Below are 17,206 nucleotides of genomic sequence, written 5' to 3'. Positions count from 1 at the left end.
TTTTAAACTAATTTAATTATTGCTTAAGAATTTTATATTCATCTATGATGCACTTGCGAATCAATCAAAACCATGCACACGTAAGTTGGTATGGTATGATGATTGTGCCGCTATTCACTATTGCAAAAGCACCTTTTCACGTCATGGTATCTACATCGGTTATCAAAAACCGATGTAATACATAATGCAGTGCTATTTTCGTAATTAACGCCAATTATATTATGCCGTCAACGACGGTTTTAGTGAAACCGCCTTTGATTTTAATCTTACTAAGGCGGTTTTATAAAGACCGTCTTAGATTCAAGTGATTTTTAATTATTTTATTTATTGGAAAATGATTTTTAATTATAAAAACTCATGTTGGACACTGTTCCCATCTTCGTAAACCCTAAATCCCCTTTTATATATGCAGTTGGCGAAGAAGCGAGCCGACAACCGCGCTCTGATCGGCGAGTCCGGAGCGGTGGCGACTCTAATTCCGCTGCTCTGGTACAGCGATTTGTGGACGCAGGAACACGCGGTGACGGCGTTGCTGAACCTGTCTCTTTTGGAAGAGAACAAGGCGCTTATAACGAATGCGGGTGCGGTGAAGTCGCTAATATACGTGCTGAAAAGAGGGATGAAGACTTCGAAGCAGAACGAGGTGTTAGTTTCTTGTTGATTAATCTCTCATTTTTCTCTTAATCTTTTTTTTTTTTTTGAAAACTTTCAGTTTTTTGATAAAAGGCTTGGTCTTGGTGTTAGTTTCTGTTGATCATTAGTCTCTTTTATTTTTCTCATTTTTTTTTGTTTTGAAAACTTCCCGTTTTTGCAAGGAGGTGGTTCATCAAATAGGAAGCCATATTTTAAGCTGAAAATATTGCTTTAACTAATTATAATTACCTTCAATTTTTGCAAGGAGGAATGACAAAAGCATAAGAGAGACCACAAAAGAGGGCTTCATTTTGAAAGAAAAATCTTGGGAAGAAATGAGCAGGTTAATCCTTAAACAAAGAGGGTAGAGTTTTCTTCAGGTTTTTCTTGAGGTTTTTCTGAATAAATTTGTTAATCTGTTAATTTCTCTGGATAAAAGATTACTCGCAATTTTTTTGTATTTCCCTTTCTTATACCTTAACTAATATTTTAATGCACGTATTTATATCTGGTTGGAACTTATTTGACAAGTACGTTATTGTAGACCTATTAGCTGAGCTAGCTCGAAGGGAAAAGGAAGCTGAAATATTTCCAGAGGCAGAACTTGACCTTTTCATGAAGGTAGTACTAATTATGTTATTATTATGTCCCAAAGACTAAACAACTTTGTTAATTTATTGAATAATGGTTCTCACAGTTTCAACATTTTTAGGCTATTGCAATGGAAGGAACAAAAAGCGTAGTCTCATTACTGACTATACACTCAAAGTAAGTGACTTTTCGTACTCAACATGTGTTATATTGCCATTATGTATAAATTTTGTTTATGTTACTCTAGCTTTTATAATATGTTAATTTGTGTGTGCTTGTCTCTATGAAGTCAGGACACTGCATTTTGATACCTGTGGAACTGCAAAGAGTACTTGGATAAGGTACACACATTTGGTTTCTTCCCATTCAATTGGATCTTTCTAACACAGAAGTGAACTGCTTAGTAATTTGGTTTCCTCTCTTTGTTTTTTTAGGCAGTTCGCATTATCCTGACAACTGATAATGATCCACTAGGTCAAGCTTTAGCGGAAGAGCTGGCACGGCGCCTTGGGCGAGAAAGGTTGTATATCCTGTCATCTAGTGACCATGTCAAACAGTCTGTAAGTACCAAATATATCCTGTCAATAATCAAGGTTCAAGACACATATTCATGGTACCTCAACTACTTAATGTATTATTAGGTTCATGCATGCAAAGGTGTTCATATCTAACTAATAAATCAAAATGTGAGTGGTGGACAGAAGCAAAGAGTGCAAATACCCCATGCTCTATAGCAATTTGCTGATGTATATCTGTTTGATGATCCCTTTAGTGCTGTGGATGCTCATACAGGATCCCATCTCTCACCCCATGTTTTTCATCTATTATTGGACAAATATCATTCGAAATTGCAGTTGGAGCAGATAAATTTCATGATGATTGTTAGTTGGGACAATCTCTGTGGCCTTCTCACCCCATGATGATTGTTTCAGCTTCATGATGGTGAATGAATACTGATTACTTAAATAATTATTTTTAAATGTTTTTTACACCCCCCCATTCTGGGTTGAAGTATTAGATGTTTATTTATCACTTCAAGAAGGGTGTTATCTCCTTTCCTTTTCATATTTTACTCCTTTTATTTTAATTCTTTTGTTTCTGGGTGTATCATGCATTCATGCTGTAGTCAAAATACAATACTTGTTGATGGGGTCAAGGTACACAGTGATGATACCATTGTCATCAAGGACGGAAGTCAAATTATCCCAGGTCCCAATAGAGAATGTCAGATTCTTTTAATATTTATGGCAGTGTAACAATTCCTATTATTAACAAGATATATGGAATACAAAATTGTAAAATGTATGTCTATCATTCAGTTGCTACAAATCCATAAAGTAGTATTGCCATTGTGCTACTGTCAATCCATTGATTTGTTTCAAGCAAAGTTATATTGTTTAGTAGCATGTTATACTGTTTTCTTTAATAAGATTTAAACTTGGTTTCACAAAAGTGGTAATATTAATTGTTCAGCATGTTAAATTACTAAGTTAATAGAGGGCTTCAGGATGAAAAACAGGTGATTGATTGGTCATCATATTGACTTGGACAGTAATGTGGGCATAAACTATAACATATTTGTCCCTGTTTTAATCCTTACCCAAATAATCTTCCTAGCAAGTGAGAATTACTTGTCTCAATAGTATTATGCTTTCAGATAGTTAAATTATAATTGGCAGTATCAAATTTCAACTTGTGGCAGAATAACATGATTTTTGGGTCTTTTAATTATTAGTAAAGATCTTTATTGTAGTGTTGGACAAAACAAAATCTGTATGCTAATTATTTGGTTGTGATTTGTTTGCAGGTTTGCAATGCTTTTACTGATATGGAAAACCCTTCACCTTGTAAGTGTTTACCTGATGGCTCCAAAAGGGTTCGGGTTCCTCATTTAGTTAATACCAAGGTAAGCTAAAAGAAGCCATAGTTATCTGTTTCTCAGTTTATGTAGTGGTTAGTACTTAGTTAATACTACTCGATCTTATAACTATTTTCAGTGAAGAGCGAAGAAGGCATAGTTATTCTTGAAGAAGCTCAATGAGCTGCTCTTCTCTTTGTATTTAGCAATGCTATATCTATCTTTCATAAAAAATTATTATTATTACTATTTACAATAAATGGTGATATTAGAAAACCTTATTAAAGGTTATTAAAAAACCTCCGGTTACCTCCATTTTTGCGCCAAACTATTGCCACGTCACCTCAAACCTTATTGGACCCACTACTAATTATTATTATTATTTAGAATAAATGATGATATTAAAAAATTTACAAAACTCACCCATCCTCAATTAAACTAGACTTTTTTGACAAATTATTATTATATATTGGACTTCATCTTTTAAACAAAATTTAGTTTAAGTTTATGGATAAAAAAATATAATTTAAAAAAATATATTGACCATATTTATAAGTAATTTTTTTAATATTTTTACGTGTAAGATTTTAATATTTTCCAAATATTTTATTTGGTGGATTACGTAATAAAGGAAAGTTTTTTAGTATTTTAGAATATTTTATTTCATTTTTTCTGGAATTCTAGAATACTTTATTTGATTGCATACGTAATACGTTTGCATAGTGAGTATATACATAAATAGTATACTGGATTGATGCTAATAATAAATTAAAAGATCACGATGAGTGCATAGAACAAAGGGAGTTAGGAAAAAAAAGAAGTCATTTCATGGTAAAAATAAATTCTGATTTTATTCTTTGAAGTGTCATTTCATTTTAATTATTCTTAATTTAGACAACAATTCTGATATTATTATTATTATTATTACTATTTACAAGAGTGACTATTTTATCCATAATCTTGTGTATGGTTATCAAATAAAAATATAAACTCTCTAATTACTGTGAGTTTATTAGAAGTCGAGTTTTAATTAGATCTTTGATATGTTACTATATTTATTGGTTATGTTTCACTGCTAGAAAATATTGAAGTACTAATGCTATGCCTATGAGTATTCTATATGTCATATAATATATATTTTACTACAAAAATGGTTACAGTGCATCGACCGGATTCATAGGCCTATCAATACCTATGATTCATGCAAGAGTTATACTATCATTGAATTAAATTAAAACTATTTCTTTAGAAAAACTTAACTGCTTGGAATTTGTATTCAGCCCATTGAATATAAGGGGTTATGGATGAATTCATCCAACTATAAACACTCTCGGTTTCATTATCCTTTCACATAAATATATTAGCTTACAGAGTATATTAAACACTCTCGGTGCTACATTTTTGACTTGGCTGATTGTCAAGTGAATAATTATCTGAGTAAGTAGTTGTTTAAAAAGTTGATAAAGAATTGGTGCTTAAAATATGAAGCAGTGATAGAATCTTTTCAATGACCTACAGAGGAGTTTAAAATCCACATGCTGCTATTTGAACTATCTTTTTCGTTATATAGTGTTTCTTGACCTTATCATGAGGCTGGACTTAGATATTATAATTCATAAATAGCCATGTTCTGCTACTGTTTGTGTATGATATGCATGGGGAACCGGGCACCATTTCAATATTACTTTGTCTGACCTTTTCAGTGTGAAATTTAGTTTTCAGTGTGAAATTTACTTTGCCAAGATGTCAACTGCAGGTTATGGTTAAATCAGTTAAGGACTTCAGAAACAGCTAAAATTTCATCATTAACATCACATCAATATTTGAAGGGGAAATTAGAAATTTTGCAAAAATAATATAAAAAAAATCATTATTCTACATCGGTTGAGTGATAAACGATGTAGAAACCCTTCAAATTCTACATCGGTTGACTTATAATCGATGTAGAAATCTTGCCATTCCTACCCATTCTACATCGGTTCAGTAATAAACGATGTAGAAATTCTTCAAATTTTACATCGGTTGTCTTATAACCGATGTAGAAACCTTGTCATTATTACCCATTCTACATCGGTAGATTAATAACCGATGTAGAAACCCTACCATTCAACATCGGTTTTAACCCTAAAATCGACGTAGAAAATTCACATTCTACATCGGTTGAACTACACAACCGATGTAGAAATGTCACCCTTTAAAGACGGTCCTCCAACCGATGTCGATATTCAACGACACTGTGTTACCACCATGCGTCATAACCGATGTAGAAAGATCATTAAAACCGATGTAGAAGGCTATTTTTTTAGTAGTGATTGTTGGAAAGTATTCCGTTGAGGTAAGTCAACTTCTTTGCATTGAGATGAGTCAGTGTCTATGCATTCATGCATTGCATCTAGTTAATTATTATTTGTGTTGTAATATGAATCGTTTAGTATATATTTCATTGTGATTGTCTATGAGATTAGGCTCCGTTGATGATATTATCATATTGCTGCCTTATGTTAGAACCTCACTCCCTGTTTTTTCTTTTTTTTTTTGTGTATGATTTATGTTATTTATTTAATGTTTAGGTGATGGATCCCCTGAAAACCAAAAATACTTAACAATAGTGTCAAAGCAATTACATGTAATTTTTAAGAATTCATCATTGAAATTTTAGTGACATTGATATTAGCTAGTGACAAAAATTACCATTACTAGTTGAGCTTTAATTTCTTGTAGTGCCACCATCATTGAGCTTCAGTCTCATTTCGACGATGGGTTGAGGGTGTGTCCCCATTCGTCAATTGTTGTTTACTGCAGACCTCAAATTAGAGTTTGAACCCTCTTCTACTCCTTCCTTTAAGATTGAAGGAAACTTTAGGATGTTTATACCTTTACCCGCTACTGCCCTTTGGCGTAAGCTTGTAGCCAATTGTACTATTACCGATATGCTAGTGCACCCCAAAGGGATAACCAGTAGGAATCCTATTGCTACGCCAAGTAAACTCGAGGAAGACCATAGCATGGATGTTCTAGATCGGTCTAGAAATTAGTAGATGAAGTCACAACATTCTGAGTCTGATCAATGCGTAGTGTTGGTTCCGTTTTTGATTGTTAGTACTGACATTGACTGTAAAATAGTCTAGCTCCTAACACAGTACATGATTCGTGTTTTTTTTATTACAGACTTTGGGTTGTATATATTCGAACTTTTATTTTTAAAAACAAGTATGTAAATCTTATTTATTATTTTGACATAATAAATACGGCATAAAAAAGTCTAGCTCCTGACATAGAGTCACAACAAGAAGCCTATTACAGAAACAATTTATTTATTTATTTTGGTAAGAAACCTAGGTGTCTTTTACTAGAAGCAGTCTTGCTTGAACAAGATAAACTTATGATGGACAGCAAAGCTCATATTCCAATTATTAAATGTAATCGTACATGCATATCCAAGACTCAAACTCACGATCACTAATTAAGTTTTAATAAGTAATTACCCCGTATCAGTTGTACTTCTTACACGATTCATATAGTAATGCCTACATAAATTATTTTCTAATTACTTTTATAATAACACTGTGATGCAAATTCGAAATCACCCTCGCTTCTTAGCAACTAGGCAGAGAGGATTTTTCTTGTGTTGGACAAGTCCTGGAAGCATATCAGTGTCTATGTCTTTCCTTTCCATCCCTTGAGGCATTTCCCAATCAAAAGAATAGAGAAGATTAGCAAGCACAAGCTCCACTGTGATAATTCCCATATTGATACCCGGGCAAATCCTTCGTCCAGTACCAAATGGAATAAACTCGAAATCATATCCCCTAAAATCTATTTTGCTGTCTAGGAACCTCTCAGGATAAAACTCTTCTGGCTTCTTCCATGTTTCTGGGTCTCTATGCACTGCCCAAGCATTCACATACACCAATGTCTTCTCTGGAATTTCGTACCCTTCAATGCTACACTTTTTAATCGTTTCCCTATGTATAAGAAGAGGCAGTGGTGGGTACATTCTCATTGTTTCTTTTATAACTGCCTTAAGATAAGGAAGCTTTTGAATATCATCTTCCCCTATAAAATCTTTCTCACCAAACACATTTCTAATCTCTTCTTGGGCTTTCTTCATTACTCTAGGGCTCTTCATCAGTGCCGTCATAGCCCAAACTACTGCGGCTGCACTTGTATCTGTTCCTGCTAAAATTATATTCTGTGATTGACAAAAGAAATGAAAAGTCCATAATTATAAACTTTAAAAAATAATAATAGCAACAAAAGTTATTTGAAATAAGTTAATATACAATTTAATTCTTGAAAGTAGTTAACTTTTGTTGTTTTGATCCCTAAAACAGTAAATCTGTACAAATTGATCCAGATCAACGTTTCAACTTTTGAACTGCAAGACTGTTGCGCGAGTGGTATATGGGCTCTCAGATCTGTCATATTAATATTAATCATTAACAATTGAATAATTTAAAATTTTCTTATAATATTTTTTTACCAATCCTTTTAATTGCTAGATGAAGAAAGTGTATTTTCTTATAAGAAATTTAAAATTTTGAATGTATTTATTTTTCATTAATTATTTGGTTTTATAGTATTAAAGCGATAATTAATAAGAAAGAATAATGTTTTGTTGACACTAAAAACTAGTTTACACCATGAGAGAGAATGATACTGAAGAGGGAAGAGTGATAATGTCATAGATAGTAAGATGTGATAAAAAAGAAAAATAAAGAAATATGAAAAGTGTTAATTGAATGTTTATACTATTGAGGTGTTGGAGTAAGATTGTTGAAAATATGTTATAAGAGTGATATAGATAGATAGATAAAAAAATTTGAGGGATGAGAAAATCACCTTATTTGTTCAATGGTGATTATGATGATGATGCATGGATAATTTAATTTATGTTTTACCTGGTAGTTAACTAACAGATAGGGAGAATAAAAACAGGAAAATTAAGAACAAATAAAAGGTGCTGAAAAATGAAAGGAATGTTGCTAAAAGATGAAGGGAAAAATAGAATAACCATCATCAAGGGTTTGATGTGAGCAGGAGTAAGATCCATTGAGAAGGAAGGATCATCCTTCAATTGAAGCAAGGCATCAATTATATCCTCTTCATCCGTGAGTTTCTTCCTTTCAGGATCAAGGTGTTCATCAATAACATTCTGATAAAAGCCATCCAACACCTTGAACAAATTCTCAAGACGACCCATCAATCCGGTGAGTTTATCAATCACTCCCCCAACAAATGGAATATAATCAGTGTAGAAAGTGGAAGATATCAAATCCTGTGCTTCTTTAAGCAGGCCATGGAACATGCTTGTCTCAATCCCTTCCCCTTCGTACGTTCTTCCCAAAGCAGTCCTACACACTATAGCGCTTGTTAGACACGTCAGTAACTCGTGCAAGTTGGTAACCTTGGAACAAGAAGCGTGTTCCGTTATCTTTTTTACCAACTGGGTAACCTCATATTTTCTTGTTGAGGAAAACATTAGCACACGCTTGAGGCTAAGGAAATGGATAATGGATATTTTTCTTGTGTGTCTCCAATAATCTCTATAGGGTGAAAATGCCATGTCTAGCCCGTTATATGAAAATTTCATTGAGCTTATGAGGGAGGGTCGACCACAGAATTCAAGGTCATGGGTATTCATCACCTCCTTGGCGAGTTTCGGTGAGGAAATAACTAGGGTTGGCCTTGAACCAAGTTGAAGGGAGAAGATGGGACCATATGTTTTTGAGAGGTCATAGAGTTTCAAACAGAGAGTAGAACTATCGAATTGATAAAGATTGCCAATGAAGGGAAGGCCTCTAGGGCCTGGTGGTAAGCATTGCTTCTTAGATGTTTTGTGTTTTCTAAAGAAAAATAACAGCAAGATGGGAAAAGCTAAAAGAATAAATAGTAACATATTTTGGTCCATGGACTATTAGAGAGAGATGATCAATATTGTAATACAATTTCTTGACACACACACACTTATATATATATATATATATATATATATATATGCGCGCGTGCTTCTGTTCCTCTATGCCTTTTTCTAATACAATTATGTTCGGTTGATTATTAATGTGATTGACATTGAAAATGTTAAGACCCTGTTAGTTGTTTTACGAATGTTTTGGGAGTTGCGTATGCTATAATTAAGTACTTCTCTAGAGAAGTTTATTCAAACAAAATCCAGAGTTAAATATATTAATTAATGTAGTTTTAAATTGTAATATGTGTAGGATGGGAAGGGAATGTGCAAATGCGTACGAGTGGAGTGACGGCAGCTCCGGCAGTGGAAGGTGGCATGAGCCGTTAGGCAGCCACGTGTGATGATGCACTTACAGTTACAGTGGATCGATGTTGATTGATGATGTTCCTCTCTCGTGATCATTTCGTGGCTTTTAGTGAGTGATAATGGAATAAGTTGTCGTTCGTAGTAGGTTTTGGAGCTAAGTGTTGTCAAAAGACTATAAGATGAAAAATGTCATTCATGCGCGGTCGATTCCATGTGTCCCTTCGTGTGAGCTGTGACCTGTGAGTGGATTTAGTCTCATCGATCACTTTAAGATGGATAATTTTGCATCTTTCTTGTTAATTGTTTTATACTAATATTCCTATTTATTTTTTAAAAAAAGTAATGAATATTTTAAGAAATTTCAACCTCCTGCCAAAAAATGCCTAACCAGTTGTATAGTAACTGTTGAAACTTGAAACAGGTGGTACCAATAACATGGTCAACTCGTTGACCATGCAAAAAAGGAGAATTTGGTTGAAGTAGATGAGTTCACAGACATTACACAAGGCCATGTAAGCATAAAATATATCGAATAACTTGAACTTTAAACTGATATATGGTTGACCGTATAACTCCTATTCTTCTCATGCCTTTTGAAGTCGGTTTAATACGAATTCTAACAGAATGTCTCCTCACATGAAAGATGTAAAAGCTGAGCGTAGCTTTCTCACAAGATCCTTCACTCCCATGCAAAACTGCATATCCATCTGTAAATAGCAGAAATATTTCCCACATTGAAATTAAGAAAATTATCGTTTGTAAACGGTGAATGTTATGATCTTAGAAGCTGGTTTTCGAGGAACCACGGACCTCCAGCACAAAGATAAAGGAAAAGGAAGAAGACAGCTTAAGAGGAAGGTAAATTGTTATTTCATTTCTGCCCTTTGCTCGATATTTACATTGCTATATATAATACTTCCTAAAAACAGAATGATTCTTAGCAAAAACATTGTGATAACGGATTGGATACTCCTCTCCCCTGCTAGCAGACCACAATCAAGCCAAGGATATTCTAGAAGCTGGCCTCACTACACCTTCCTCACACGTAGTCGTTGAGGTAAGTTGGTTTTGTGATTTTTCTTTTGGGCTTCTTTTCTTCTTGCACCCCCTGTTTAGCTATATTGCTTCCTTTGTTGGTTGAAGGTTCGTATCATCCCTTGGCGCTTGCAAAGCCACCTTGTCCTCAAGGTGGTAGTTTTGGCATAGATCCTTCTAGCTCTCCCATGAAGTGTCATCAGGAGAAAGTCCATTCCATTCAACCAGCACCTCCCATGGATCCTTTTGAGAAGCTCTTCGATAATCCAGGATGGCTAAGGGATACACAAGTGGTTGGTCATTGAGACAATCAGTGGGCAATTCGATCCCTGCCATACTATCAGGTGACCCCTTAAATGGTTTCATCTTAGAACAATGAAACACATGGTGTATTTTCACCCCTTCTGGAAGTTGCAGCTTGTAAGCTACTGGGCCCACATGCTCTATGACTTGGAAGGGCCTATAGTAACGTTGGGCCAGTTTGCCGGTCAACACCTTCGCTCCCTTTGCTAAAGTCTGCCGATAGGGTCGAAGTTTCAGAAGAACCCAATCACCAATCTCATATTGCATTTCCCTCTGTTTTGCATCAGCTTGCCTTTTCATATTGGCTTGTGCCTTTAGGAGCTTGTTTCTAATGGCCTAGAAGGTTTCATCCCTATCAGTCAACATTTCATCTACCGCCGCAATGTTAGAAGAGCCTACAATGTATTCTGGAAAATTAAAGGGTTTCCGGCCGAAGGTGACTTCGTATGGAGTTGCTCCAGTGTCAACATTCCAAGATGTATTATGGGACCACCCGACCCACGGCAGAAGTTTGCCCCATAAGCTTGGTCGATGGTGGACAAAGGCCCTTAAGTACTGTTTTGTCACACGATTTAAAACTTCGGTCTGCCCATCACTTTGTGGGTGATATGAAGAGCTCATGCACAACAAGGTTCCACTCACACGAAAGAGTTTCTGCCAGAAGTGACTAATGAACAGGGGATCTCTATCGGAGACCAAGCTTCTGAGAATTCCATGGAGTTTGACTACGATGTTGACAAATAAGGAAGCAATCATGTGTGCCGTATGCGCAGTTGGAAGGGTGCCCAAGTGAATTCCCTTGGAGAAACGATCAACTACCACCAAAATGGTAGTGTTGCATTGGTATGGTGGAAGCCCGACGATGAAGTCTAATGACAAGTCTTCCCACGGCCGGTGCGGCATCGGCAAGGGGCATAACAACCCCGCCATCTTCTGAGCTTCATACTTAGTGACCTGATAATCGATACAATTTGCCACAAACCTCTTAACATCTTCACGTTGCCCTGCCCAATGGAAGTTTTCCGATATGTGTGCCAGGGTCTTAGTGACATCGGTGTGGCCCCTTGTCGGAGTGGTATGGTATTCAGCAAGCAATAGAGGAGCAATTGGGATATCCCTTGGTAACTAAATTCGACTAGAGTGAAGCACCAAATCTTGAGAAAGGGTGAACTGGGGATATTGCTGAGGATTGTCTCGAAGGGATTGACGTAGAGTGCGATACTCCTGGTTGTTGTCCAACTACTGACGAAGTTCCTCCAGGAAGTTTAAGGATGGCACTGAGAGGATGATGGACAGGGATGACTCTGATTCTGGTAGACAGGATAGGGCATCAACTGCTTGGTTGTGACTACCGGAGCGGTATTGAATTTCGTAGTCATTACCCAATAATCTGGCAAAATACATGTGTTGCTCAGGTGTTTGGATTACCTGAGTCAACAACTCTTTAAGGCTTCTATGGTCCGTGATGATGACGAAGTGATGGCCAAGCAGGTACTACCTCCACTTCTTCGTGGCGATGGTGATGGCACATAATTCACGAACATTGGTTGAGGCACCCAAGAGCTTGGAGGTAAACGACTTGCTGAAGAAGGCGATGGGGTTTCCTTTCTGGGATAAGACTGCACCCATCCCTACTCCCGAGGCGTCGGTCTCAACGATGAAGGGCTTTGTGAAGTCTGGCAAAGCTAAGACAGAGGCAATTGACAGAGCTTGTTTGAGGTTGTCGAAAGCGGCCTGAGCTTGAGGAGACCACTGGAAGGATTCAAGGGTGGTAACTGCTACCAATGGTGTCGCAATTGTCGCATACCCTTGAATGAATTTCCTGTAAAATCCGGCGAGTCCGAGGAAACTTCTTACTGCCTTGGTGGATCATGGAGGAGGCCATTGTTGAATGGCAGAAATCTTCAAAGCGACTGGTTCCACCCCCTATCCGGAAACCATGTGGCCAAGGTATTCCACCTGTGGCTGCGCAAAAGAACATTTGGTTAATTTTAAAGCAAATTTATTGTCCAGCAACACTTGAAAAGCTGTTTGCAAATGGTGTAAGTGAGCCTCAAGAGAGGGGCTATAGATCAAAATATCCTCGAAGAAGACGATAATGAACTGTCGGAGATATGGTCTGAAAAGCGTGTTCATGGTGACTTGGAACAAAGAGGGCGCATTGCACAGTCCAAACAACATTACTTTAAACTCGTAATGGCCGTGATGTGTCCTGAATGCGGTCTTATATATGTCATCTTGCTGCATTCGTATTTAATGGTACCCCTGCAACAAATCAAGCTTCGAAAAGCATTGGGCACCTCCTAATTCATCAAGTAATTCATCTATGGTGGCTATGGGAATTCAATCCCTAATTGTGACCACGTTCAGAGAGCGGTAATCCACGCAGAACTGCCATGTGCCATCAGATTTATGAACAAGCAACACTGATGACGAGAAAGGCCTTGTGCTGGGTTGGATGAGCCCTTTTTGTAGCATGGAGTCCACCTGAGCTTCTATCTCCTGCTTCTGATAGTGGGGATATTGATATGGGCGGATGTTCACCGACAATGAGTGGGGCAGAAGATGAATATGGTGGTCCGTCGTTCTCGCCGGAGGCAAGGTTTGAGGTTGATGGAAGAGGAGCTCAAACTTATGAAGAAGGTGCTGAATCTCCGGTGGTAGGTCAGAATTGGTAAGGCTTGACAAAGGGTCAGTCAACATCGTTATGTGGAAGTACAATGTGTCTGACTGATGACGGAAAATCCGGCGAAGTTGATTGTGGGTGAGACGGCTTGACTGTGTTTCATGTTCACCTTGGAGCACCACAAGGCGGTCCTGATAAAAGAACTGCATGGCCAAGGTGTTATAATTGGTAGGGCTTGACAAAGGGTCAGTCAACATCGTTATATGGAAGTACGATGTGTTTGACTGATGATGGCAAATCCGACGAAGTTGATTGTGGGTGAGACGGCCTGACTGTGTTTCATGTTCACCTTGGAGCACCACGAGGCAGTCCTGATAAAAGAACTGCATGGCCAATGTGTTATAATTGGTAAGCACGGGACCCAACGTTTTAAGCCATTGCACACTGAAAACAATGTTAGCGCCTGAAATTGGAAGTATGTATAAATGGAGGGTAAAATAAGTGTCCTGAATCACGACTGAAACATCTTCGCAATGGTTGGTGCACTCCAAGTATTGGTCGTTGCCAACCATGACCCGCAGGGGTGACTCTGCCTGCCGGCAAGGTAAGCCCAACTGTGTCGCCACCTGTGGTTGAACAAAGTTGTGAGTACTCCCGCCGTCAACAAGGACAGTGACGTGGTGGCCGAAGATAAGGCCCGTCAATCGCAAAGCTTCTAGGGCCAAATAGCCTGAAAGGGAGTTCAGGTTGATTTGGGCCTGATATTGTGATGGGCTATCGGGCGGGTCAGGAGCCGGGTTCGGGTCGCCTGGTTCTATATTAACCCACGAGGGTTCGTCCTCCTCTAAGATCAGGAGAAGAACCCTAGAGGCGCAGCAATGCCCTCTGTGGTACTTCTCGTCGCACGTGAAACATAAGTCTCGCTCCCGGCACGAGGTCAGCTCCTCAGGTGTCAGGCGACGCACTAGTGGTGGCTAGGTACGGGGAGGCGATGGCAAAAGTGGTGGTAACGCGGGGGGATGTCCTGGCGGAAGGGGAAGTGGTGGAGGACGTGGGCGGGAGGGTGGACGATAGTCCAAAAGCTTTTCCTCTTGGAGGCGAGCCAGGTCGGCGGCCTGAACCAGGGTGAGAGGCTGATGCGCTTGTACCTCTCGGTGGATTTCCGAGGACAGGCCCGAGATGAAGCAAGCCAAGAGGAATGGCGGTGGCAAGCTGATAATCCTGTTCGCCAAGTCCTCAAACTCCGATAGGTATTCTGCTATTGTTCCCTTCTGTGTTAACTTGAACAATGTGCCTGTTGGATCATCATACTGAGATGGCGCAAACCTCGTTTGCAGAGCTTGCAGAAATGTTGGCCATGATGTAAATTGAGCGTTGCTTGTCATGTACTAGAACCAAGTGAGAGCTCGACCTTCCATGTAAAAGGAGGCTATGGTGAGGTGATCCTTTTTTAGTGTGTTATGATATTCAAAGTACTGGTTGATCTTAAAGATCCAATCAAGTGTTTTTGTGCCATCAAACCTTGGAATATCGAGTTTCATTTTATGTGTTGTTGTAGGTACAGGAGTGGAGTTGGAAGGAATGGGTATGGAGTTGGCTATGGAAGGAGAAACAGGGGTAAGACGGGTGAGGATGTCGTCCAGTTTCAGAGACATGGTGTGCATGGTGTCTCCTAAACGAGCGAGGACATCAGCGAGGTGGGGAGGATTGGGTGAGTCAGCCATGGATGGCAATCAACGAGAGCACCAATTGTTATGATCACAGAAGCTGGTTTTTCGAGGAACCAGGGACCTCCAGCACAAAGATAAAGGAAAAGGAAGAAGACAGCTTAAGAGGAAGGTAAATAGTTATTTCATTTCTACCCTTTGCTTGATATTTACATTGCTATATATAATACTTCCTAAAAATAGAATGATTCCTAGCAAAAACATTTTGATAACGGATTTGATACTTCTGTCCCCTGCTAGCAGACCACAATCAAGCCAAGGATATTCTAGAAGCTGGCCTCACTACACCTTCCTCACACGTAGTCGTTGAGGTAAGTTGGTTTTGTGATTTTTCTTTTGGGCTTCTTTTCTTCTTGCACCCCCTGTTTAGCTATATTGCTTCCTGCTTTCTCTGTTGCTTCCTCTATTGGTTGAAGGTTCATATCAGTGAATGTTAGATTCTACGTCAATTTTGTAAAAGAAATTTACAAAGTCGTTTTAGAATCTTTAATTTTTGGCAAATAATATTAAAAAAGTTAACATTTAAAGACGATTTTTACGAGAAAATCATCTTAGAAACATAACTTTCTAAAAACCATCTTACAAGTTCTACTTTTTTAAGAAAGTTTTTCTAAAAAGCACCATCTTAGAAACTAGAAGACGGTCTTAGAAAATCTCACTTCTAAGATGATTTTTGCCTACAGATTAATATTTTTAATTATTTTTCTAAGACAATTTTCTTGTTAAAATCTTCTTGGAAACTAGACTTTCTATGATGGTTTTTACGAGCGAACCATCTTAAAAAATCTTGCTTCTAAGACGGCTTTTATTAGAAAATCCACGTTGTTAATTGTTTTTTAATGATTATACTGTGTGGCTGCATCATTGAGACATCAGCTCTGCTCTTAGACATTCATAAGATGTATCAAATATATAATGGCATCTGCAATGCAAACAATTTGATAGAAAGATGATATAGCTAACTCAACTCTGAAATCAAATTAAATCGTAGTCCTCAGAGGTATAAAAGGCAGCTAAGAATTTACAACAAAATTATTTGGGAGCAGACACTTGCCCAAAAGGGGAATTGGGGATATTGCCCAAAAGCTGTTGAATGATGTCCATGTTCTCGATCTTGAAAGTTTGACTTGGAAAATGATAAAGACTACGTAAGTGGTATCTATTTTACACTTTCGGAATGTGTGTTTACATGCTTTAGAGAAGTTCCATATGACCTTACCAATTTCTTGCATTTTGATTGGCAGACACCTCCAGTTCCTAGATATGATCATTCAGCTGCTATTTGAGGAGACCGATACCTTCTAATATTTGGTGGTTGCTCTCATTCTATCTTCTTCAATGATCTTCATTTATTAGACATGCAAACAGTAAGTAAATATTATTTCCCATCTTTTTCTTTGCATGTTTAATTAAACCAAAGTATTAATAAGCTTGTTTCTTGCATTCTGGGGCAATCAGCTATTTCTATATATTACATATGCACAAAAGTGAATTGTGATATGATACTGTTCGTATTAGACCTCCCATTACCGAAGTGTACACTAGAAAGGAAAAGAAGAATTGTAGAGACTTAAGGCATGTCTGCATTGGTGGAGAACCGGAGATTGTGGGAATGATACTCACTGTGATAGCACAATCAAAGGAATATGAGATAGTGGGAATAATATCTCTCCTTTTCATATTTACAACTCATGAACTTTTTGCATCTTATGCTTGACAAGTATTATTGTTTATAAAGATTTCTTTACATATGTTGGATCTGGGTCCTTAATTAGCATTAGCAGAAATTTGTTGTGAGTAATCTATGTTTGGTATAATGCTGAGTTTTACATTGACTATCAAGGGTCTAACACAACCCTTCTCCTTAACTAAAGTTTGGGACTGACTATGAAAAACATAGGCAGAGTTATAAGTTTTCCAAAGACAACACAAATTTTAACATAACTAGAAACTACTTGTGGAAAAAGGCTTCAAGGAATGAAGGCATTAACGCATAAAAAAAATAGCCCTCCTAGCTCATGCATTTGCCAATTTCAAAACACTACTCAAAACTGAACATATCCAACAATAAATATAAGTTATATGCAAGGCCTGATCATCTGAATGTTTTCCCTTTGCTCTAAACCAGTATCTCAAACTTCATTTAAATTTTAAAT

The 17,206-nt window shown here is 37.6% G+C and overlaps 1 protein-coding gene and 2 long non-coding RNA genes across 3 annotated transcripts; 2 read left to right on the top strand and 1 right to left on the bottom strand.

The window, feature by feature from the left end:
- The first annotated feature begins 434 nt into the window (after positions 1-434).
- On the top strand, positions 435-1,012 carry LOC121174071 (uncharacterized). The gene is made up of 2 exons (XR_005889812.1): positions 435-645; positions 899-1,012. It is a non-coding gene; the product is annotated as an uncharacterized lncRNA (long non-coding RNA).
- Positions 1,013-6,465: 5,453 nt separating this feature from the next.
- LOC100798287 (cytochrome P450 83B1) lies at positions 6,466-9,040 on the bottom strand. Its single transcript, XM_003551846.5, has 2 exons — positions 8,097-9,040; positions 6,466-7,274 (listed from the first exon to the last, which is right to left on the bottom strand). The coding sequence occupies exons 1-2, from the start codon at positions 8,991-8,993 to the stop codon at positions 6,666-6,668; spliced, it is 1,506 nt and encodes a 501-aa protein (XP_003551894.1). The 5' UTR covers positions 8,994-9,040; the 3' UTR covers positions 6,466-6,665.
- Positions 9,041-14,900: 5,860 nt separating this feature from the next.
- LOC121174070 (uncharacterized) lies at positions 14,901-16,192 on the top strand. The gene is made up of 3 exons (XR_005889811.1): positions 14,901-15,162; positions 15,294-15,361; positions 16,042-16,192. It is a non-coding gene; the product is annotated as an uncharacterized lncRNA (long non-coding RNA).
- The last annotated feature ends 1,014 nt before the right edge of the window (positions 16,193-17,206 follow it).

This window comes from Glycine max, chromosome 18 (genome assembly GCF_000004515.6).
Source record: "Glycine max cultivar Williams 82 chromosome 18, Glycine_max_v4.0, whole genome shotgun sequence".
NCBI lineage: Eukaryota > Viridiplantae > Streptophyta > Magnoliopsida > Fabales > Fabaceae > Glycine > Glycine max.
This window is presented reverse-complemented; position numbering and strand designations above follow the sequence as displayed.

Excerpts from the sequence above, each read along its gene's own strand:
- LOC100798287 (XM_003551846.5), bottom strand. The coding sequence starts at position 8,993 with ATGGACCAAAATATGTTACTATTTATTCTTTTAGCTTTTCCCATCTTG. Across the intron at positions 7,275-8,096 it reads ACATCAAACCCTTGATGATG|AATATAATTTTAGCAGGAAC; the intron begins GTTATTCTATTT and ends TGTCAATCACAG.